Source organism: Hyla sarda, chromosome 4 (assembly GCF_029499605.1).
Source record: "Hyla sarda isolate aHylSar1 chromosome 4, aHylSar1.hap1, whole genome shotgun sequence".
NCBI classification, from domain to species: Eukaryota; Metazoa; Chordata; class Amphibia; order Anura; family Hylidae; genus Hyla; species Hyla sarda.
In genome coordinates, this window is record NC_079192.1 from 184,996,203 (window position 1) to 185,020,681 (window position 24,479).

Genomic DNA, 24,479 nt, shown 5'->3' on the forward strand with positions numbered 1-24,479 from the left:
ATGACTGTGTTATTATGAGAAGGTGGCAAATCGGTGATAAAATCCATGGCAATATGGGACCAGGGAGTATCTGGAATGGGTAAAGGCTGTTAGAGTCCTGCAGGTCTTTGTTGAGGAGTTTTGTCACGGGCACATGTTACACAGGACCGAACAAAATCAGAAACCTCACGTTCAAGATGGGGCCACCAGTAGTGCCGGGAAATAAGAAGGAGGGTCTTGTGTATTCCAGGATGTCCTGCTGTCAAGGAAGAATGACCCCATTTCAGGACCTTGCTTCTCAATCTGGCGGGCACAAAGGATTTTCCCGGAGGAACTTGATGAATCTCGGCAGGAGCGGCAGGAATCAAAAGGTCAGTTGGAATAATATACCTAGGCATGGAGTCCAAACCAATGATGTCAGAGGACCTGGAGAAAGCATCAGCCCTGATGTTCTTGTCTGCTGGACGGAAGTGAATGAAGTTGAACCTGGAAAAGAACAGTGACCATCTTGCCTAGCGGGGATTCAAACACTGAGCAGACTGAAGATATAGAAGATTCTTATAATTGGAGTAGATGCTGACCGTATGAGAAGAACCTTCCAATAAATGTTGCCATTCTTCCAAAGCTAGCATGATAGGGAGAAGTTCACGATCTCCAATGGAGTAATTCCTCTTAGCAGGAGAGAAGGTCTTGGGAAAGAACCCACAAGTTACACTCTTGCCCTTGGCGTTTTTCTGAGTGAGAACGGCACCCGCTCAAATAGATGAGGCATCAACCTCCAAAGCAAAGGGCCTCCCTGGATCAGGTCTTGTAAGCACGGGAGCAAAGGCAAACACAGACTTTAAACGGGAGAAGGTCTCTTCAGCCTCTTGAGGCCAAGATTTAGGATTAGATGCCTTTTTAGTGAGAGCCACAATAGGAGCCACCAAGGATGAAAAATGTGGGATAAACTGACGATAATAGTTAGCGAATCCCAGAAAGTGTTGAATAGCACTTAGGGCCTATGGACGAGGCCAATCGAATACTGCAGACAATTTATCTGGATTCATCTGCAGGCCCTGATGAGAGACAATGTAACCAAGAAACGGAAGACTAGATTTCTCGAACAGGCATTTCTCTCTGCTGGCGTTCCTGTTCCAGAGTTTGGCTGATCAGCTGAGCCACCTCACTTATCTGTCCTGGTTTTTCCCATCCTATAATAAATCTGACTTTTCCTTTGGTGTTTCGGAGAACAGTGGCTGCAAAATTTTGAGTGACGCCAACCAGACTAATCCCGTCGACTTCTAAGATTTGATCGTTGACAAGGATCCTTCCATCTCGTTGGGCAGTTCCTCGTTCCGTCACTTTCTTTACAAATATTCCAAGTTTTTCCAGCCCAGTGTCAGCTCCAACCCCCATCATACTTGGAAGGCAAAGGCAGGTGCAGCTGGGAGCCAGGAGACACTGCAGGAGCTGGCAGTGGAAGTGGGCCAGACTGTGGTACCTGCTGCTGTTGCACGGCCAAAAGCTGTTGCATCATGGCTGAAAGTTGAGAAAATTGCTGCGCCTGTCGGGCCAACTGCTGCGACTGACGTATCACAACGGAGGAAAGATCCGCAACTTCAGGCAGGGGTACGTCAGTGGGATCCATGGCCGGATCTTACTGTCACACTCATGTTTGTGAAGACAGGAACTCCGGTGTATGTGGATCCGCTGGACCTGTGTGGCAGATGACTCGGACCGTACCAGGGAGCGGAGTCTAAGGTGCCACTGGTTTTAACCAGAGCCCTCCGCAAAGCGGGCTTGCAGCTGCAGGCGACACCCAGGTCGCTACCCCTAGCACGGCTCGACCACACAGGCTGCTGAGGAGATGCGAGGCACAGGAGGGATGAGACAACTCGTAGTCTGGATAGCAGAAGGTCAGAGCAGGCGGCACAGTAGCGTAGTCAGGACGTAGCAGGAGTTCGGTAGGCAGGCGGCAGAGGAGCAAGGTCAAGTCACAAAAGCAGGAGATCTGGTGCAAGGCAATACAATGGAACGCCTTCTCTAGGGCACAAGGCAACAAAGATCCGGCAGAGAACTGAGGAGGGTGGAGGAATTTATAAACAAACCACAGGTGGATTACACTAATGAGCGTAATGGCCCTTTTAAATCTTAAAGCTCCGATGCGTGCACGCCCTAAGGGACGGGGCAGAGGCAGGAGAAACCCCCGGAGAGTGACAGGCTGGGGCTCGCATGCGGGCGTGTCCCGTGATGCGAGTCCCAGCCCCGTCGGCAGCAGAAGGTAAGGGGACCATGCGCTCACGGCCAGCGTGTGTGACAAGAGCGCATAGCGTAACAAAGCCCTTGCCGGTTCCAGAGCTTCCCTGGACCAATATTGCCATGGACTTCATTATCGACTTTCCATCTTCCTGTGGCAATACAGTCATCTGGGTGGTAGTAGATCGATTTTCTAAAATGGCTCATTTTGTTCTGTTACCCGGACTTCCTTCAGCACCACAGCTTGCTAAGTTTATTCTTCAGCATATCTTTCGTTTACACGGACTCCCTTCCCATGTAGTATCTGACCATGGAGTCCAATTTGTCTCTAAGTTCTGGCAGGCCCTCTGCTCACGCCTTCAAGTGAAAGGGGTACTCCAGTGAAAAACTTTTTTTCTTTTTTAAATCAACTGGTGCCAGAAAGTTAAGCAGATATGTAAATTGCTTTTATTAAAAAATCTTAATCCTTCCTGTACTTATTAGCTGCTGAATACTACAGTGGAAATTCTTTTCTGTTTGAAACACAGAGCTGTCTGCTGACATCATGAGCACAGTGCTTTCTGCTGACATCTCTGTGCATTTTAGGAACTGTCCAGAGTAAAAGGAAATCCCCATAGCAAACATATGCTGCTCTGGACAGTTCCTAAAATGGACAGAGATGTCAGCAGAGAGCACTGTGCTCATGATGTCAGCAGAAAGCTCTGTGTTTCAAAAAGAAAATAATTTCCGCTGTTGTATTCAGCAGCTAATAAGTACAGGAAGGATTAAGATTTTTTTAATAGAAGTAATTTACAAATCTGTTTAACTTTCTGGCACCAGTTGATTTAAAAAAAAAAAAAATAGTTTTTCACCGGAGTACCCCTTTAACCCCTTAACCCCTTAAGGACCAGGCCATTTTATACCTTAAGGACCGGAGCGTTTTTTGCAATTCTGACCACTGTCACTTTAAACATTAATAACTCTGGAATGCTTTTAGTTATCATTCTGATTCCGAGATTGTTTTTTCGTGACATATTCTACTTTAACTTAGTGGTAAAATTTTATGGTAACTTGCATCCTTTCTTGGTGAAAAATCCCAAAATTTGATGAAAAAAATGAAAATTTTGCATTTTTCTAACTTTGAAGCTCTCTGCTTGTAAGGAAAATGGATATTCAAAATATATTTTTTTGGGGTTCACATATACAATATGTCTACATTATGTTTGCATCATAAAATTTATGAGTTTTTACTTTAGGAAGACACCAGAGGGCTTCAAAGTTCAGCAGCAATTTGGAAATTTTTCACAAAATTTTCAAACTCACTATTTTTCAGGGACCAGTTCAGTTTTGAAGTGGATTTGAAGGGTCTTCATATTAGAAATACCCCATAAAAGACCCCATTATAAAAACTACACCCCCTAAAGTATTCAAAAAAACATTCAGTAAGTGTATTAACCCTTTAGGTGTTTCACAGGAATAGCAGCAAAGTGAAGGAGAAAATTCAAAATCTTCATTTTTTACACTCGCATGTTCTTGTAGACCCAATTTTTGAATTTTTGCAAGGGGTAAAAAGGAGAACATTTTTACTTGTATTTGAAACCCAATTTCTCTCGAGTAAGCACATACCTCATATGTCTATGTTAAGTGTTCAGCGGGCGCAGTAGAGGGCTCAGAAGGGAAGGAGCGTCAAATGGTTTTTGGGGGGCATGTCACCTTTAGGAAGCCCCTATGGTGCCAGGACAGCAAAAAAAACACATGGCATACCATTTTGGAAACTAGACCCCTCAGGGAACGTAACAAGGGGTAAAGTGAACCTTAATACCCTACAGGTGATTAACGACTTTTGCATATGTAAAAAAAATATATATATTTTTTACCTAAAATGCTTGGTTTCTCAAAAATTTTACATTTTTAAAAAGGGTAATAGCAGAAAATACCCCCCAAAATTTGAAGCCCAATTTCTCCCGATACAGAAAACACCTCGCATGGGGGTGAAAAGTGCTCTGCTGGCGCACTACAGGTCTCAGAAGAGAAGGAGTCACATTTGGCTTTTTGAAAGCAAATTTTGCTCTGGGGGCATGCCGCATTTAGGAAGCCCCTATGGTGCCAGGACAGCAAAAAAACCACATGGCATACCATTTTGGAAACTAGACCCCTCGGGGAACGTAACAAGGGGTAATGTGAACCTTAATACCCTACAGGTGTTTCACGACTTTTGCATATGTAAAAAAATATATATATATTTTTACCTAAAATGCTTGGTTTCCCAAAATTTTTACAATTTTAAAAAGGGTAATAGCAGAAAATACCCCCAAAATTTGAAGCCCAATTTCTCCCGATTCAGAAAACACCCCATACGGGGGTGAAAAGTGCTCTGCTGGTGCACTACAGGTCTCAGAAGAGAAGGAGTCACATTTGGCTTTTTGAAAGCAAATTTTGCTCTCGGGGCATGCCGCATTTAGGAAGCCCCTATGGTGCCAGGACAGCAAAAAAAAAAACACATGGCATACCATTTTGGAAACTAGACCCCTCGGGAATGTAACAAGGGGTAATTTGAACCTTAATACCCTACAGGTGTTTCACGACTTTTGCATATGTAAAAAAATATATATTTTTTTTACCATGCTTGTTTTCCCAAAAATTTTACATTTTTTAAAAGGATAATAGCAGAAAATACCCCCCAAAATTTGTTAGGCAATTTCTCCCGAGTACGGCGATACCCCATATGTGGCCCTAAACTGTTGCCTTGAAATACGACAGGGCTCCAAAGTGAGAGCGCCATGCGCATTTGAGGCCTAAATTAGGGACTTGCATAGGGGTGGACATAGGGGTATTCTACGCCAGTGATTCCCAAACAGGGTGCCTCCAGCTGTTGTAAAACTCCCAGCATGCCTGGACAGTCAATGGCTATCTGGCAATACTGGGAGTTGTTGTTTTGCAACAGCTGGAGGCTCCGTTTTGGAAACAGTGGCGTACCAGACGTTTTTCATTTTTATTGGGGAGGGGGGTTGTATAGGGGTATGTGTATATGTAGTGTTTTTTACTTTTTATTTTATTTTGTGTTAGTGTAGTGTAGTGTTTTTAGGGTACAGTCACACGGGCGGGGGTTCACAGTAGTTTCTCGCTGGCAGTTTGAGCTGCGGCAGAAAATTTGACGCAGCTCAAACTTGCAGCCGGATACTTACTGTAATCCTCCGCCCATGTGAGTGTACCCTGTACGTTCACATTGGGGGGGGGGGGGGGGGAAATCCAGCTGTTGCAAAACTACAACTCCCAGAATGTACGGTCTATCAGTGCATGCTGGGAGTTGTAGTTTTGCAACAGCTGGAGGCTCCATTTTGGAAACAGTGGCATACCAGACGTTTTTCATTTTTATTGGGGAGGGGAGGGGGGCTGTGTAGGGGTATGTGTATATGTAGTGTTTTTTACTTTTTATTTTATTTTGTGTTAGTGTAGTGTAGTGTTTTTAGGGTACAGTCGCACGGGCGGGGGGTTCACAGTAGTTTCTCGCTGGCAGTTTGAGCTGCGGCAGAAATTTTGCCGCACCTCAAACTTGCAGCCGGATACTTACTGTAATCCTCCGCCCATGTGAGTGTACCCTGTACATTCACATTGGGGGGGGGGGGGGAACATCCAGCTGTTGCAAAACTACAACTCCCAGCATGTACGGTCTATCAGTGCATGCTGGGAGTTGTAGTTTTGCAACAGCTGGAGGCACACTGGTTGTGAAACACCGAGTTTGGTAACAAACTCAGTGTTTTGCAACCAGTGTGCCTCCAGCTGTTGCAAAAGCTACAACCCCCAGCATGTACGGACAGCGGAAGGGCATGCTGGGTGTTGTAGTTATGCAACAGCTGGAGGCATACTACTTTGGCTGGGGATGCTGGGGATTGTAGTTATGCAACAGCTGGAGACACACTGGTTTGCTACTTAACTCAGTGTGCCTTCAGCTGTTGCAAAACTACAACTCTCAGCAGTCACCGACAGCCAACGGGCATGCTGGGAGTTGTAGTTATGCAACCAGCAGATGCACCACTACAACTCCCAGCATGCACTTTAGCTGATTGTGCAAGCTGGGAGTTGTAGTTACACAACAGCTGAAGGTACACTTTTTCATAGAAAGAATGTGCCTCCAGCTGTTGCAAAACTACAAGTCCCAGCATGCCCATAAGGGAATGCTGGGAGTTGTGGTGGTCTGCCTCCTGCTGTTGCATAACTACAGCTCCCAGCATGCCCTTTTTGCATGCTGGGAGCTGTTGCTAAGCAACAGCAGGAGGCTGTCACTCACCTCCAACGATCCTCGCCGCACAGGTCGGTCCCTCGTCGTTGCCGCCGCCGCTGCTCCTGGGGCCCCGATCCCAACAGGGGCGCCGGGGATCGGGGTCCCCAGCACCCGGGGTGCACGTCCCGCACCCGCTCACGTCCTCCGGAAGAGGGGCGGAGCGGGTTGCGGGAGTGACACCCACAGCAGGCGCCCTGATTGGTCGGACGGTAATCCGGCCGACGAATCAGGGCGATCGTGAGGTGGCACCAGTGCCACCTCACCCCTGCTGCCTCTGGCTGTTCGGGGCCGTCTCTGACAGCCCCGATCAGCCAATAATTCCGGGTCACCGGGTCACTGGAGACCCGATTGACCCGGAATCCGCCGCAGATCGCTGGACTGAATTGTCCAGCGATCTGCGGCCACCGCCGACATGGGAGGTCATAATGACCCCCCTGGGCGATATGCCCCGATGCCTGCTGAACGATTTCAGCAGGCATCGGGCACCGGCTCCGCTCCAGATGGTTGCGGGGGGCCGGTAAAACACATGACGTTCTCATACGTCATGTGTCCTTAAGGACTTGGAAATGGAGACGTATGAGAACGTCATGTGTCCTTAAGGGGTTAAGGACCAGGCCATTTTACACCTTAGGACCAGAGCGTTTTTTTGCACATCTGACCACTGTCACTTTAAACATTAATAACTCCGGAATGCTTTTAGTTATCATTATGATTCCGAGAGTGTTTTTTCGTGACATATTCTACTTTAACATAGTGGTAAAATTTTGTGGTAACTTGCATCATTTCTTGGTGAAAAATCCCAAAATTTGATGAAAATTTTGAAAATTTTGCACTTTTCTAACTTTGAAGCTCTCTGCTTGTAAGTAAAATGGATATTCCAAATAATTTTTTTATTCACATATGCAATATATCTACTTTATGTTTGCATCATAAAATTGACGTGTTTTTGCTTTTGGAAGACACCAGAGGGCTTCAAAGTTCAGCAGCAATTTTCCAATTTTTCACAAAATTTTCAAACTCACTATTTTTCAGGGACCAGTTCATGTTTGAAGGGATTTGAAGGGTCTTCATCTTAGAAGTTCCCCACAAATGACCCCATTATAAAAACTGCACCCCCCCCCCCCCCCAAAAGTATTCAAAATGACATTCAGTCAGCGTTTTAACCCTTTAGGTGTTTCACAGGAATAGCAGCAAAGTGAAGGAGAAAATTCACAATCTTAATATTTTACACTCGCATGTTCTTGTAGACCCAATTTTTGAATTTTTACAAAGGGTAAAAGGAGAAAATGTATAATTGTAGCCCAATTTCTCTCGAGTAAACACATACCTCATATGTCTATGTAAAGTGTTCGGCGGGTGCACTAGAGGGCTCAGAAGCGAAGGAGCGACAAGGGGATTTTGGAGAGTACGTTTTTCTGAAATGGTTTTTGGGGGGCGTGTTGCATTTAGAAAGCCCCTATGGTGCTGGAACAGCAAAAAAAAAAAACACATGCCATACCATTTTGGAAACTAGACCCCTTTAGGAATGTAACAAGGAATTAAGTGAGCCTTAATACCCCACAGATGTTTCACGACTTTTGCATATGTGAAAAAAAATGGTTTTTTTTCACTAAAATGTGTTTCCCCCAAAATTTCACATTTTTGCAAGGGTTAATAGCAGAAAATACCCCCCAAAATTTGTAACCCCATCCCTTCTGAGTATGGAGGTACCCCATAAGTTGACCTGAAGTGCGAACTACAATGCTCAGAAGAGAAGGAGTCATATTTGGCTTTTTGAGAGCAAATTTTGCTCGGGGGGCATGTCGCATTTAGGAAGCCCCTATGGTGCCAGAACAGCAAAAAAAAACACACATGGCATACCATTTTGGAAACTAGACCCCTTGAGGAAGGTAACAAGGAAAAAAAAATTTTCACTAAAATGTGTGTTTCCCCCCAAATTTCAAATTTTTGCAAGGGTTAATAGCAGAAAAAACCGCCCAAAATTTGTAACCCCCATCTCTTCGGAATATGAAGGTACCCCATAAGTGGACCTGAAGTTCACTACGGGCGAACTACAATGCTCAGAAGAGAAGGAGTCACATTTAGCTTTTGGAGAACAAATTTTGCTCTGGGGGCATGTCGCATTTAGGAAGCCCCTATGGTGCCAGGACAGCAAAATAACCCCCACATGTCATACCATTTTGGAAACTAGACCCCTTGAGGAATGTAACAAGGTGTACAGTGAGCATTTATCCCCACTGGTGTCTGTCAGATCTTTGGAACAGTGGGCTGTACAAAATTTTTAATTTGCACAGCCCACTGTTCCAAAGATCTGTCAGACACTAGTGGGGTGTAAATTCTCACTGCACCCCTCATTACATTCCGTGAGGGGTGTAGTTTCCGAAATGGGGTCACATGTGTTTTTTTTTTGTTTTTTTTGGGGTCGTTTGTCAAAACCACTGTAATAATCAGCCACCCCTGTGCAAATCACCTCAAATGTACATGGTGCACTCTCCCTTCTGGGCTTTGTTGTGCGCCCCCAGAGCACTTTGCGCCCACATAGTCGGGAGAAATTGCATTACAAATTTTTGGGGGCTTTTTTCCCTTTTATCTCTTGTCAAAATGAAAATTATAGGGCGACACCAGCATGTTAGTGTAAAAAATGTATTTTTTTACACTAACATGCTGGTGTAGACCGCAACTTCACCTTTTCATAAGGGGTGAAAGGAGAAAAAGCTCCACAAAATTTGTTAGGCAATTTCTCCCGAGTACGACGATACCCCATATGGGGCCCTAAACTGTTTCCTTGAAATACGACAGGGCTTCAAAGTGAGAGCGCCATGCGCATTTGAGACCTGAATTAGGGATTTGCATAGGGGTAGACATAGGGGTATTCTACGCCAGTGCTTCCCAAACAGGGTGCCTTCAGCTGTTGCAAAACTCCCAGCATGCTTGGACAGTCAACGGCTGTCCGGCAATACTGGGAGTTGTTGTTTTGCAACAGCTGGAGGCTCCATTTTGGAAACAGTGGCGTACCAGACGTTTTTCATTTTTATTGGGGAGGGGAGGGGGGCTGTGTAGGGGTATGTGTATATGTAGTGTTTTTTTACTTTTCACTTTATTTTGTGTTAGTGTAGAGTAGTGTAGTGTTTTTAGGGTACAGTCACATGGGCCGGGGATTACAGCGAGTTTCCCACTGCAAGTTTGAGCTGCCGCGCAAAATTTGCTGCATCGCAAACTTGCAGCCTGGTACTCACTGCAAGCCTCCTGCCCATGTGAATGTACCCTGTACATTCACGGGGGGGGGGGGGGTCCTCCAGCTGTTGCAAAACTACAACTCGCAGCATGCATGGTCTATCAGTGCATGCTGGTAGTTATAGTTTTGCAACAGCTGGAGGCACACGGGTTGGGAAACACTGAGTTAGGAAAAAGACAATGTTTCCCAACCAGTGTGCCTCCAATTGTTGCAAAACCACAACTCCGAGCATTCTCAGGCATGCTGGAAGTAGTAGTTCGGCAACATCTTTAGAGCCAGATGTTGCCGAACTACAACTCCCAGCATGCTTGGTGTTGTTGTTTTGCAACGTCTGGAGGACTACAGTTTGCAGACCACTAATACAGTGGTTCCCAATCTGTGCCCTTCCAGATGTTGCAAAACTACAACTCCCAGTATGCCAAAACTGTCCAGGCATGCTGGGAGTTGTAGTTCTGCAACATCCGAAGGGCCAGATGTTACAGAACTACAACTCCCAGCATGCCTGGACAGTAAGGGCATGCTGAGGATGTGTAGTTTTGCAACATCTGGAAGGGCACAGTGGTCTCCAAACTGTGGACCTCCAGATGTTGCAAAACTGCAACTCCCAGCATGCCCAGACGCCAAGGGCTGTCTGGGCATGCTGGGAGTTGTAGTGTAAGGGGACCAGATGGAGCAGTACAGATCGCTTTACGGCGGTCTGGACTGCTACAAAGGTCCCGCAACGCCGCCGAAGATCCACTCACCTGTCGCCACCGCCGCTGTCTCTGCCGCCGGGATCCAGGTCTTTAGGAACGAGGTAAGTACCGGGGCCGAGCCCCAGCACTCCCCCGTCCCCGGCCGCGTCCTCTGGTCTTCCTCCCGTTCTCTCCAGACTTCCAGGGGCCGGGCAGGGCGGGAGGAAGTAACCGCCCCCCCTCCCTGCGATTGGTCGGTTAGGAATCGCAGGGGATAGGAGGAGGTGGCAGGCTTGCCACCTCGCTCCTATACTTCAGCATGTTCCTGGCTGTCTGTGACAACCGGGATCATGGAAAATTACCGCGCGGTTGGGTCCCAGAGACCCGATCAGCCCGGTAATGCTGCAGATCACAGGGGCGATTTCCCCCGCTATTTGCGACGATCGCCGACATGGGGGGCAGACATGGCCCCCTCGGCATTTGCCTTGGATGCCTGCTGAAGAATTTCAGCAGGCATCCACTTCCGATCTGTGCCCGACGCGCGGCAGGGACCGGAAATCGCCAGGACGTATGAGTACGTGCCTGGTCCTTAAGACCCAGGGCGCAGGGACGTACTCATACGTGCCTGGTCCTTAAGGGGTTAAGCTGGATTTTTCCTCGGCTTACCACCCTCAATCTAATGGAGAGGATGAGAGGGTGAATCAGATCTTAGGAGACTATCTACACCAGTCATAAAGATTGCGATGCCACTGGTACCTCACCCTTCTATGTGGCCCCTTATCTTCTTCCTCTCGAGTCCCTGCTGTTGATGAACAAGTGCAGAATTTTTCTATCATCTGGCAGAAGACACATCGCTCTGTTCTGCATTTTACTTCTCGCATGAAATTCCAAGCGGACAAGATGTCCTCCTCCTGAATTTTCTCCTGGTTACAAAGTCTGGTTATCAACTAAATATATCTGTTTCAAGATACCCAGTTATAAACTAGGTCCTCGCTATTTGAGTCCCTATAAAGTCAAGAAGAGACTTAATCCTGTGGCCTATTCCCACCATCTACCCTCCAGATCCAAAATTCCTTCCATGTTTCCCTCTTGAAACCAGTCATCTACAACCGTTTTTCTCAAAAGGACATCTCACCTTCTCCCATCACTGGCACCTCAGATGTTTTTTTAGTTGTTAAGGAGATCTTGGACTCCAAATTTGTCAGAGGAAAGCACTTTTTTCTTGTGGACTGGGAAGGATTCTGTCCGGAGAAGAGGTCTTGGAAACCGCAGGATAACATTTGGGACCAGGACCTTCTCAGGAAATTCCTGAACTGCAAAAGGAGGTGGAGGCCAAAAGGGGGGCGCTTTGTCCCTACTGTCAGCGGGGCTGGGATTCACATCGCGGGACGCGCCCGCATGCGAGTCCCAGCCCATCACTTACAAGGCTTCTCTGACTCCTCCGCTGCCTCTGCCTCTTAGCTCCGGCACACGCTGGAGCTCTGAAATTTAAAGGGCCAGTGCGTCCATAATTAGTGCTTGCACCTGACACCACATTATAAGTCCCTGCACCTCCCACACTTCCCTCCCGAATCTTCAGTGCCCCTAGCCTCTGTTATTAGACTCCGCACCTTTGCCGCCTGCCTTGACCTTCTGCTACGTTTGACTACGCTCCAGCCTACGCTCCTACCCCCAACACAAGCTGTGTCGGGGGTAGCGACCTGGGTGTCGCCTGCCACAGCAAGCCCATCCTGCCTTGCGGCGTGGTCTGGTGAAGACCAGCGGCACCCTAGACTCCGCTCCCCGATACGGTCCGAGTCATCAGCCACACAGGTTAGAGGATCCACATCCAGCTCCGTTACACATTTTCAGTGTGGTGTTGTTTCAGCAGATCCTGACTCCCCTCTCCTGAGAAAGCATCATCCTCTGCTGTCTCAGAGGCTTGACTAGATTTGGAGCTGATTTCAAGCCTTTAACTTACCAAATTACTTTTTATATCTTATTGATATGTCCATCTTTTACAACAATAGAAACAATATAATGCAGCTAAAAGTTAATGCATGCATCTATGTATTGATGGAGAGTACCAGAAGCCCCAAACCAGCACTGCTCTGGTTCATCTTGTTCTATAAGTAGTGAACAACATGAATTGACAGGAAAATGCACAGATTCAGAATGTATTTTTGATCGTCGCCATCCTTTAGTTTCTCGTGTAAGACCTTAGCTAAGGTTAAAAAAACGCCAACTTTATTGTTTTGAATGTATGGCATGAGTGCTGTCTCTTGATTGAACAACTCTTTCTTTATTTTACAACTCCCAATGTATTCAACGTATGGTAGAAAGAGATACACATAACTCTTACCTGCAAGATCCTGGAGATTTCACACGCTCTTACTCCACGTGTGGCAAGTTCTATGATCTTTTTCCTTTTACATGTTGGGAGAGGACGACCATTCACAAACACCCCACCTAGCTGGTTCACACTGCTGACACCTGGAAATGAAAATATATTGTGGAAAAATAACAAAAAGACTTCAAATAAGTAAAAATTTTTCATTAGTTCATTTGCATCACTAAGATCTTCACTTTCCAATAAAACATCTTTAAAACACCACCAAAGCTAGAGCTTCATCTAATGATATGAAATGGGCTTTTAAGAGGTACTCCGCCCCTAGACATCTTATCCCCTATCCCAGCAATGGGACACCCACAATCTCGGCTGCGGCATCCCAGAATCTGGTGCACGGAGCGAACTTTGCTCCGTGCTGGATGACTGGCAATGCGGGGCGGAGGCTCGTTACATTACAGCTACGTCCTGCTTGTGACGGCTATGCCCCCTCACTGCAAGTCTATGGGAGGGGGCGTGACGGCTGTGTCCATGACTTCACAAGTGGGGCGTGGCCGTGATGTCACGAGCCTCCGGTGCTGCACCCAACGCTCTAAACTATCCCCAGCGGCAGGACCCCCGCGTTCAGACATCTTATCCCCTATCCAAAGGATGAATCTTTACTTACTAACAAAAAAAATTACATATGCAAGTTTTCAGACCACAGGAGCCCCCATATCCGGTGGTAAACCTAACTGATAAAGGGGCCCTTGTGCTCCGAGAGCTTACATATGTAGACTTTCTGTTTAGCCAATAACGTGAAATAGTTTAAGGGTTTTTTCAAACAAAGGTGTTCAACTACACAGCACCACACTATTTTATGCTCTACATGGTGACTTCCCAAACTAATCTGTTTCTTCCTCTAAACACATGTTGTTTTATATAACATGTGAACTTCACCTTCATCTCTATTGCAGTCACTTATGTTGGAAACTATATACAACAACCCTATAGGGTGGGTAGGAGCCCTAAGATGCCAGTACAATAAACCCCAGAGCCAAAGCTCGGAGTCAGTAACACCCCTTGTACTTACCAACCCCTAAAATGCAACTTTTATTACAACGCTTAAAAAGAACCCTGGAGTTTTTTTTTTTTATGTTGCTGTGAAGCAGATAGTAAAACAGTATAACAGTTGAAAGTTGAAAATATTCAGGTGCTGCAGATCACCTGTAAAATCTCCTACACGTATTTATATTAAAACTTGTATGTCATGCCAACCCTCAACATGTGTCGCTGTAAAAACTGCGTTGTCAAGAGGAAGTTTTGTAGATGTAAAGCTCTGATGTCATCAATGATCATCGTGTCTTATTAGCCAGCAATAAGGTACCTAATGCGCAGCTCATTGGCGTATAGATATACATAGTTGGATGTAATACAGCCATTAGGATAGGTGAGTAGTTTGGAATGCACCTAGAAGTATTCTTATTGGAGCACTAATATTGGTAGTTTATTAGGTGACTTATTACTGGCTAATAAGACAGGACAGTTATTGAAGACGTCATGACTTTATATCTATAAATACCCGCATTGAGCCACGTTCGTCAGCCATTGCCATAACTTCCTCTTGATAGCCCAGTTTTTACGGCGAAACATGTTGAGGGTTGGCATGACATACAAGTTTTAATATTAGTCTGTGTAGGAGATTTTACAGGTGATCTGCAGCACCTGAATATTTTCAACATCAGTGTTGTTACCCTTCATATGTTATACTGTTATACTATCTCCTTCACAGCATCATTTAAAAAAAAATGTCAGGGTTCATTTTCATTTTAATTTCATTTTGTAATAAAAGTCTCATTTTAGGGGTTGATTAGTACAAGGGGTGTTATTGACTCTGGGCTTTGGCCCTGGGGTTTATGTTTTTGTATGGAAGGAGTGGCCATCACATCATCTATCGGAGCATCCTGGTTTTTAGGGTGATACTTTGAAGTCTTTCATACTCTTGTGTTCAACCATATCTTTGATTTACGGCCATTTCTACCTGGTTAATTGTCTCTTAATAAACTTCATTTGATTCATTTATGTACCACATTGACAGACTGGGGAATGACTTGAATACAAAGCTAAAAAGATCAAAACATTCACCCTTATTCTCAGTTTTATTTAAATGACTGATTGTCTAACACAAAAATAAAAGCGTCAACACATTTGCAACCTTGTTCTCTGTGATACGTCTATGTGAAGGCTTTATTTCTGAGCTGTAAATTTACTCCGTCCAAACTGTCATAGACCAAATATACAATGCTTGAATGCTGAAAAAGTCCAAGGCTGTGGCACACAATGATGAATAAACCCTTTCTACATTTTTTCTAAGCTATATTTAGGTAATTGGTTCATAAGCATCCTCAGGGTAACTCCTAGAACATCCTATTGCAGTTCACATCTCATCTACTGAAGCAGAGAAAATGTAAGCAGAAAATGTATACTTAATACTTCTATTACTTTTCTGTTGTCAGGAAGGAAAGAACCTACAACTTACCATTAATAATTTCTAATGATATCCAAATATATAGATAGGTTTGCATACGCCATCAGTACAACAGATATTTGCCAATCATAAGGGATTCTTTTTTACTGATTCTTTCTTTGCTTTTTCATTTTTTTGCACATTAACACACACCTTACATTTTTAAGATTATAAAAAAAATCCCCCCTTTTTCCCATTTTCCAAATAAAAAATGTAAACAAAAAATTATATTTGGTCTTGCTGCATGCAGAATGGTCCTAAGTATTAAATTATCCATTTTTTTAAATCCTGTACGGTTATCACAGTAAACAGAAATAATATACCAAACTCCCAAATTGCAGATTTTTGTACACTTTGCATCTTTAAAAAAAAAAAATAAATCCCATCTATGCAAAAGTGGAAAAAAAAATTTGCCCTCATACAGCTCTTTAGGTAGAAAACGAGGTATAGGGGGTCAGAACATGAAAATGCACAGATTTCTTGTCTCTATGGTAAAACAAAATAAATGATCGAAGTTTGGTATCAATGGAATCCTACTGACCCATGTAAAAAAGTTTGCATGCCATTTTTTACTTACGAATACTTTTATTTGGCTTTGTAACACATTATATAGTAAAATAAAGGGTTCCAGTAAAAAGTACAACTTGTCCCATGAAAAGTAAGCACTCACAAGTGGAAAAATACAAACATTTTGGGTCTTTGAAAGTGAGGTGGCAGAAAATATAACCCAAACATTTTTGGGGTTAGAAAGGGTCAGCAAGACCACCAATGTCTTTTTTATGCATACATGCGTATCTATCCTAGATAATCTCCCTTATTAGGTAGAAGCCACTAGAAGGTAGGTACCCCCCCCCCCCCCCATTAAGTAGATGCCCTTAGTAGAGAAAGGTAGTTTCCCCTAATAGATCTCCTCCAAAAAATAATAAATATCCCAGAAGGACCACCCACATGTCTACATAGCCCTGAATGAGCATACATTTACATGAATAACTAACGTTTCCCACAAAATTATATATCAATCGGCTCAGCTCCTCCTGCTCTATAACATGATGTCTTTAGATTGGACTACAGTCAGGGCCCTGTTTCTTTACCAGTCAGTTAGTAAGCTGTATTTTTTGTTCTTTTCATGTTTTTATCATTTATTCAGGATTTGTATTTAAACTTCCCTCTATTATATCTAAACACCACTCTTGGGCTTAACGCAATAATAACAACAGTATATCATATTAACTGTATAGCTGTTCATGCAATTTTGTTATCTTTAGTCCCTGGGAAACAGTCATCAGCTCTTTACCTGTCGTGTGTGGACTCCAAAATACTGAAGCCATATGAACAATTGCATATGAAAAACGAATGCTGAAAATGTAGCAGCACATTCTACACTGTCTTGTTTTTTGAAGAGCCTTCTAACCATGTTATATAAGAGAAGAGAACAAGAGAGAATCATTTGGCACATCATTTTAACTAAAGAACAGTGTCATTGACTCTCATCCCAGATAAATGCATACTACATTCAAAGCTTCAAAGACACAATGATGAAAAAGAATACCCAAGTGTGGAAAATGCTTTTTAATTTCCAAAAGTAGAAAAATACAAAGGAATACACAGTGATGAAAAGTGGGCCATGGGAGTCATTATTTCTACCAACAATGAGCAACATTTCTGCTGTAGAGATGCAAATTTGCATTTTTCTTCTTCATTCTTAAAGGCAGCAGTAAGATTCCTGCAAGTCAGCATTTTAACAGCTACTGATATTGAGAAAAAAATTTCTTGGTGAAGGTTTATTAGCGATAAGTATATACTCCTGACTCCCACACTTTGGGATTTCCTTACTTATATCCAAATAAGTTTTCTTTCCCAATTAATAAAATGGACACGCATTAATGTTTGGATTACCACTATAATGCCATAGCTGAAATTATTTCCATCTAATATAGTGCCTGTTACCCAATATCAATTTCTCTGACAAGGGTATTTTTGTCTATGTCATTGCCATTTAAATATGCTATAAAATCTAATGCACTAAAATTCATTTGCTGCATTCACCTGTTGCAGCCAAATCACGTTTTCTGCTAGCAAATATGACAGCACAGTGCACACCCAACCTTATGGTATGTTCACACACTAAAAATATGACCATATTTTATATATGTCAGTTTATTTGCCCTTTATGTGTGTGAACATATTCTTAGGGTATGTTCACATATTAGAAAACTGTGCAGAATGTCTGCCCGAAAACAGGCGGACATTCCGTGCAGAGTTTGCTGAAAGAATAGACAAAGAATTTGAATTTCCACGGCAGTAACTGTGAACAGTGCAGCAGAATCCTATTGAAGTAAATGTAGTGAAATGTCCTTGTGGAGTAGACATTCCGCACAAATTCCCTCGTGTGAACTCGGCCTTAAGGTGAGTTTAAAAGCAATAGACAAAGCCACCAAAATCTTCCAAAAATCAATAGCAATCCGCATTACATTGTAAATGTGAATTCTTCTGCAACAATCATGGCAAATCTGCATTATAAAAGTCGCCCTATCAAGTCCACTGCAGAAATGTCCACTAAACATACATGGGATTTGAAAACTCCATTCAAATGTTTTCTATCATACTTTGTTGTGCATTACATATCACATATCTGCTACATAGAAACATAGAATGTGTGGGCAGATAAGAATCATTTGGCCCATCTAGTCTGCCCAATAATCTGAATCCTATCATCCTTCACTGTATTTGCAGAGACCACTTCTGCAGGAAGGCTATTCCATGCATCCACTACTCTCTCAGTAAAGTAATACTTTCTGATATTACTGCATAAACCTTTGCCCCTCTAATTTAAAACTATGTCCTCTTGTGGTAGTTTTTCTTCTTTTAAATATGCTCTCCTCCTTTACCGTGTTGATTCCCTTTATGTATTTAAGTCTCTATCATATATCCCTCTGTCTCTTCTTTTTTCCAAGCTATACATGTTAAGGTCCTTTAACCTTTCCTGGTAAGTTTTATACTGCAATCCATGTACTAGTTTAGTAGCTCTTCTCTGAACTCTCTCTAGAGTATCTATATCCTTTTGGAGATACGGCCTCCAGTACTGCGCACAATACTCCAAGTGAGATCTCACCAGTCTTACCTTTAAGTCTTCTGAAATAATTACTCCTAAATCCCTCTCCTCAGATACTGAGATCAGGACCGTGTCAAATATTCTATATTCTGCCCGAAGGTTTTTACGCCCCAGGTGCATTATCTTGCACTTATCCACATTAAATTACAGTTGCCAGAGTTCGGACCATTCTTCTATTTTTCCTAAAACCTTTCCCATTTGGCTTATCCCTCCAGGAACATCAACCCTGTTACATATCTTTGTGTCATTAGCAAAAAGACATACCTTACCATCGAGACCTTTTGCAATATCACTAATGAAGATATTAAACAAAAATGGTCCCAGTACAGATCCCTGAGGTACCCCACTGGTAACAAGACCTTGCTCTGAATATTCTCCATTGACTACAACTCTTAATCCACTCAACAATATGGGAGTCCAAGCTCAGTGACTGCAGTTTATTGTTAAGTCTCCTATGTGGGACAGTGTCAACAGCCTTACTAAAATCTAGATATGTGATGTCTACTGGCCCTCTGCCATCTATTATTTTGGTCACCCAGTCAAAAAAATCCATAAGATTTGTTTGACATGATCTCCCTGAAGTAAACCCATGTTGTTTTTCATCTTGCAATCCATGGCCTTTTAGATGTTCCACAATCCTATCCTTTAGTAGGATTTCCATTAATTTCCCCACTATTGATGTCAGACTTACTGGCCCATGGTTGCTTGGTTCCTCCCTACTACCTTTCTTGTGAATGTGCACGACATTTGCTAATTTCCAATCTTCGGGGACGACTCCTGTTACCAGTGATTGGTTAAATAAATTTGTTAATGGTTTTGCTAGCTCCCCACTAAGCTCTTTTAATAATTTTGGGTGTAAACCATCAGGCCCCGGTGACTTATTTGTCTTCACTTTAGACAGCAAACGTAGAACCTCTTCCTCTGTACAGACACATGCATCAAACAATTAATTAGTCTTCCTCCCGAATTGAGGTCCTTTTCCTTCTTTTTCTTTTGTAAAAACTAAACAGAAGTATTCATTAAGGCAGTCGGCTAGCCCTTTATTATTTTCTACATACCTTCCTTCCTTTGTTTTTAATTTAGTTATTCCTTGTTTTAATTTTCTTTTTTCATTTATATATCTGAAGAATTTATTATCCCCTTTTTTCACAGACTGAGCTAGTTTTTCTATTGCCTGCCCTTTAGAAGTTCTTATGATTTGCTTGGCCTCTGTCTGCATAGTCTTGTAGATTTCCCTATCTTTATTGCTCTGGGTTGTTTTATTAAGACTAAATGCTAGCTTTTTGTTTTTTTTATGATTTTGGCCACTTCTGCTGAGTACCACAGTGGTTTCTTCCTTTTTCTGCTTTTACTGACAAGTAAGTACTAACAATGTAGTTTTATGTTGCCTTCAATAATGCATCTTTTAAGTAGTACCATTTCTCCTGGACTCCATGTAATCCGTTCTAGTCTGATAGGGACTCATTTATGACCAATCTCATTTTTGAAAAGTCTGTTTTTCTAAAATATAAAACTTTTGGTTTTGTGTGGTGTGACTCCTTCACTGTTCTTATATTAAACCACGCTGACTGGTGATCATTAGATCCCAAGCTTTCGCCTACAATAACATCATATACCAAATCCCCATTTGTGAATACCAAATCCAAAATGGCCTCCCTCCAGGTTGGCTCCTCAAGCACTTGTTGTAGAGATAATCTCAGTAGGGAATTTAGAATATCTGTACTCCTGGCACAACTAGCTATTTTGGTTTTCCAGTTTATATCCGGAAGATTGAAGTCTACCATAATGATAACTTCTCCTTCTCTGCTACAAATCTGAATATCTGAATATGGCTTTACCCACCTTAAAAAAAGGGTGACCAGTCCCATTCCTAATAAAAAGGAGCTCACTTTTAGTCTGGGAACTGAGTATCCCTATTACCTAGATTGGTGGGTGTCTATATGATATACCATAGCCTTTTTTGGTATGGAAACCCCTTTAAAACAGATGTTTATCTTTATTAAACTTTTAACTGCATTATTAGCAATTTTGCTGACTGTGAAGGCAGCAATGATGAAAATAATTTTGTCAGGCTTGGAAAGTCAGAAGACACAGATTTTTATTTATTTATTTTTTATCCAAATTTATTTAATTTTGCTATAAAAACATCATATTTAGTAGTAGAAGTAGCACTTGTCAAGGCTGCTAAGCTGTAGCTATAAATTAATACACTTGTTATTTTAAATCTGATAGCTTTTTATATCCAGTGGCTTTTTATATGTAAAAGTATGTGATAGATGTGATAAAATAGCTGTAGATAGGGCCCTTTTTTGTCAGATAACTATCTTCAAAATTTAGTATGTACATTTGCCTTTTACACTTTTAATAACACGGAATAATTGAAAAAAAAGCTCCACAAATAATTTTAAATATTATCTTAAACATTTAAAAATGACTATGTACTAAGGTAACCCAATAGTGGTTACACATATAAGTGACTAGTACATCTCCATACTGGAACTCTCAATCCATTCCATTGTGAACTGTATCTGTATATACACACATATGATATACCATAGCATTTTTTGTATGGAAACCTCTTTAAAACAGATGCTTATCTTTATTAAACTTTTAACTGCATTATTAGCAATTTTGCTCGGCATAAAGGCAGCAATGGTGAAAATAAATTTGTCAGGCTACCAAGTCAGAAGACAAGTCAGAAGACAAATTATTTATTAATTTTTTATCTATCGGTATATTTTTTATTATTTTGCTATAACATTATATGTAGTAGTAGTAGTAGTAGTAGCACTTGTCAAGGCTGCTAAGCTGTAGCTATAATTTAATACACTTGTTATTTTGGATCTGATAGCTTTTTAGTCGTTTCATAAATATGTTAAGATTCAATGGATTTCAGGGTAACAAGGTAGTAAAAAAGGAGCTTTTTTAAATCAGATAAGTATATCTATTTTGTGGTAAAGTTTGTCAAGCATTGGACCAGCCATCTCCAGGCAACAGTGGTAACATTTTTATGTTAAACCTTCATAACATTATCACTGCATTGACGCGGCTACGTAAACACAATTTATTCCATTAGACGCTGATGCAGAGAAATAGAATTACTGTTGCCATTATTTGCTCAATCTCCAAACACAAGAGATTATGTGGATCCCTCACAGTACTCCAAAGACTGTATTAGCAATTTAACACTAAAAAACAAAATTAATTGTATGGATGCATATAACACTATTTGTTTACTGCATTTTACTCATTGTCTTAATACTCAACATATATGGCACAGCAGTAAAACCTTGACATCTTTGCTTGTAATTTCCATTTTGATAATCATGCTCAGTATATAAGTGCATAGGTCAAGCGCTCAGGTTAGTAGCTACCTTGTATCTGAAATCACAAGAATGCAGCTACATGATTATGGTATGAGTTTGGAAGCAAAAGGCAGTGCTGGGAAAAACTTCTTAAACATGTTGAAAAACTCTTTCCTTTATTAGTACTTTTTGGGACAAATTTATATTGGGACAAATTTATTTACTTCCAGTCATACCAGTCATAACATAGCTTTCATTTTTCCAGAGCAGAATGCAAATTGAATACTATAAAATGTTTGGTTGCTGTGGGCAACATAGACAAGGTTTTTAGACAGTTTTATAAATATTACTATTAGTTAAAAGGGGGTTTCTGGTTTTATGTAAATAAAGCTTAATCTTTGCAAAGTGTCCCTGCCATAAAAAAAACAAAAAAACTTTAAATTAAAACTTTAAAGGTTTTGATTGGTAGAGGGTCTCACTGCTGAGACCCCGATCAATTAGTAGAAGGAGCTATGAGAAGTGTGCAGCTGTGTGCTTCACTCCCCTGCCCGCTGGGATATCTATTTAGTTGCATTAGATGGACTTTGTGGACTTATAATGGAGTCTGTTAGTGCAACTAGATTGAGATTAAAGCAAGCAGGGAAATGAAGTGTACTGTGGTGCGCTTCTCCGGATTAGTTCTTCTGATCATTTGGGGTCTTTTATCTTTCTATGAACACATTTTTCAATGAGAGTGACAATTTAAGGGTTAATAACAAACAGTGTCTCTTTCCACATCAACATGTTGGCCAACATTTATCATTGTTTTTAGACTGTTTTTGTGTCTAGAAAAGGCACAAAAAAATGGGTTTATTTTCACCTTTTTTGCACCTTTTGGTTTACACATTTCTGCTGATTTTGAGTTGCAATCCACTGATTTTGGCAATACCCATGATATGGAAGGGTTTTATGAACTGTGCCTTTTTGTGAAAAGGCGCAAAAAAGGCGCAAAGTCCCTGAAAAATTTCTAAACCACACCAGCCCAGACTTAGCTTTTTGGTGTGTGTGAAGAGCAAACTTTCAGGAAAGGTGTACCTGTAGAATATTTATGAAATGCTCTGCGACCATTTAATAAATTTGGTGCTCCTACACATTACCAGCACACACAAAAAAAGGTGTAGAAAAATGCTTCACTTACACCTACAATGATAAATGTTCCCCAATGTTTAGAAAGCCTGTAAATCAGAACTCTACTATGCTCTTAGACACAAATCAGGTTATACAAATTCTATGGGCTATTTGATTCAGCTAAATGCTGTACAGTTCAGTGTGTACTGCAGACAATTATATTAGAAATTCCCGCCTGGTTCTGTTGGACCTTTTTTAAGCTTTATTCTTAATCACACAGTCTTACAAGACAGGAAAAATGCATCATAGACAGAAGCTAAAGCTGAAACATAAACCCAGATCATGGCACAACGTTTCAGGGGCGGACCCCTTTAATCATATGCGCATGATTAAGGGCCCCTGAAATGTTGTGGCATGGTGTGGTAACATTGGTCTATGATCTAGCTTCTGCCCATAATGCATTGAAAAGCACTTTTCCTATCTTGTAAGACTATGTGATAAAGAAATTAAAAAAACTAAAGTTTGAAAAAAGGTCCAACAGTACCAGGAGTGAATTTCTAATATAATTGTCTGCAGTATACACCGAATTGTACAGCATTTAGATGAATCAAATAGCCCATAGAATTTGTATAACCTGAGTGACAATTTAAGGACCAGTTTCCTGTCATTGAATGGAATATTTATATCCAGCGCTGCGGAATCTGTTGGCGCTATATAAATAAAATAAATAAAATATCCAGTGGCTTTTTTGTGTAAAAATATGCAATGGATGCAATAAGATAGTTGTAGATAGGGCTCTTTTTTGCCAGATATTCAAAATGTATTATGTACATTTGCCTTTTACACTTTTAATAATATGGAATAATAATGTGAAAAAAAGCCAGACAAATTTTTTCAAACATTATCTACAACATTTAAAAATTACTATGTAACCCAATAGTTGTTACACATATAAGTGACTAGTACATCTCCATACTGGAACTCTCAATCCCTTCCATTGTGAAATGTATCTGTATACACACACGCACACACACACACATATATATATATATATATATATATATATATATATATGTGTGTGTGTGTGTATTATATCTACACACATATTTCTGTATTTTACAGTTACAAAAGCTATGTAGCTAGTGATTTGTGATCAATGTCTTCTATAATGGCTCAATAGATAATATATTATTATTTTTTTCCAACATACTACTATATACTACATAAATAGATTAGTCAATTGTATAATTGTATTTAAACATAGAGGTTTAGATTGTATCTATTCCTTATAAAATTATTGAAGAGTGCATTTACCTTCCATTGAGCAGCTTTCCATATTCCTCCTTAGTGAGAGCCAGGCATTGTGGGGAGGAGGACCAGGTACTGGTATCTTATAGATGATGTGGCTGACATCACAGGACAGGACCACAGCAGGGAGGAGTCTCGTGTTTGTACACCTGCCTTTTGCAGGTATTCATATTTCTGAAAGTAATACTTCTTATTACTGATGACTGGTACATAAACCCTTGCAAACATTTCACCATAATACTTTGTGTCACTTATTCTTAAACCTCTTAAAATAACTTGATGATGCTTTGTATAAAAAAAATATATATATATATATTTGTGACATCCCATAGTGTTTCTCTGCAACTGAAATATAATTTTGTATCAGTATATTGGAATCATGTAGGAACCAACTATAATAGGAATCTATTTGTAATATAGTTGTACAT

At 41.5% G+C, this 24,479-nt stretch overlaps 1 protein-coding gene across 3 annotated transcripts in view; it reads right to left on the reverse strand.

Moving 5' to 3' along the window:
* PAX4 (paired box 4) overlaps positions 1–24,153 on the reverse strand; it is a 172,684-nt gene extending 148,531 nt beyond the window's left edge. For all 3 annotated transcript variants that reach the window (XM_056573085.1, XM_056573083.1, XM_056573082.1), the window contains exons 1-2: positions 24,058–24,153; positions 12,729–12,859 (exon numbers count right to left, since the gene is read on the reverse strand). In XM_056573085.1, coding sequence (XP_056429060.1) covers positions 12,729–12,859; positions 24,058–24,079 — 153 coding nt within the window. In that variant the 5' untranslated portion in view covers positions 24,080–24,153. The remainder of the gene's footprint in view (positions 1–12,728; positions 12,860–24,057) is intronic.
* Between the last annotated feature and the right edge of the window lie 326 nt (positions 24,154–24,479).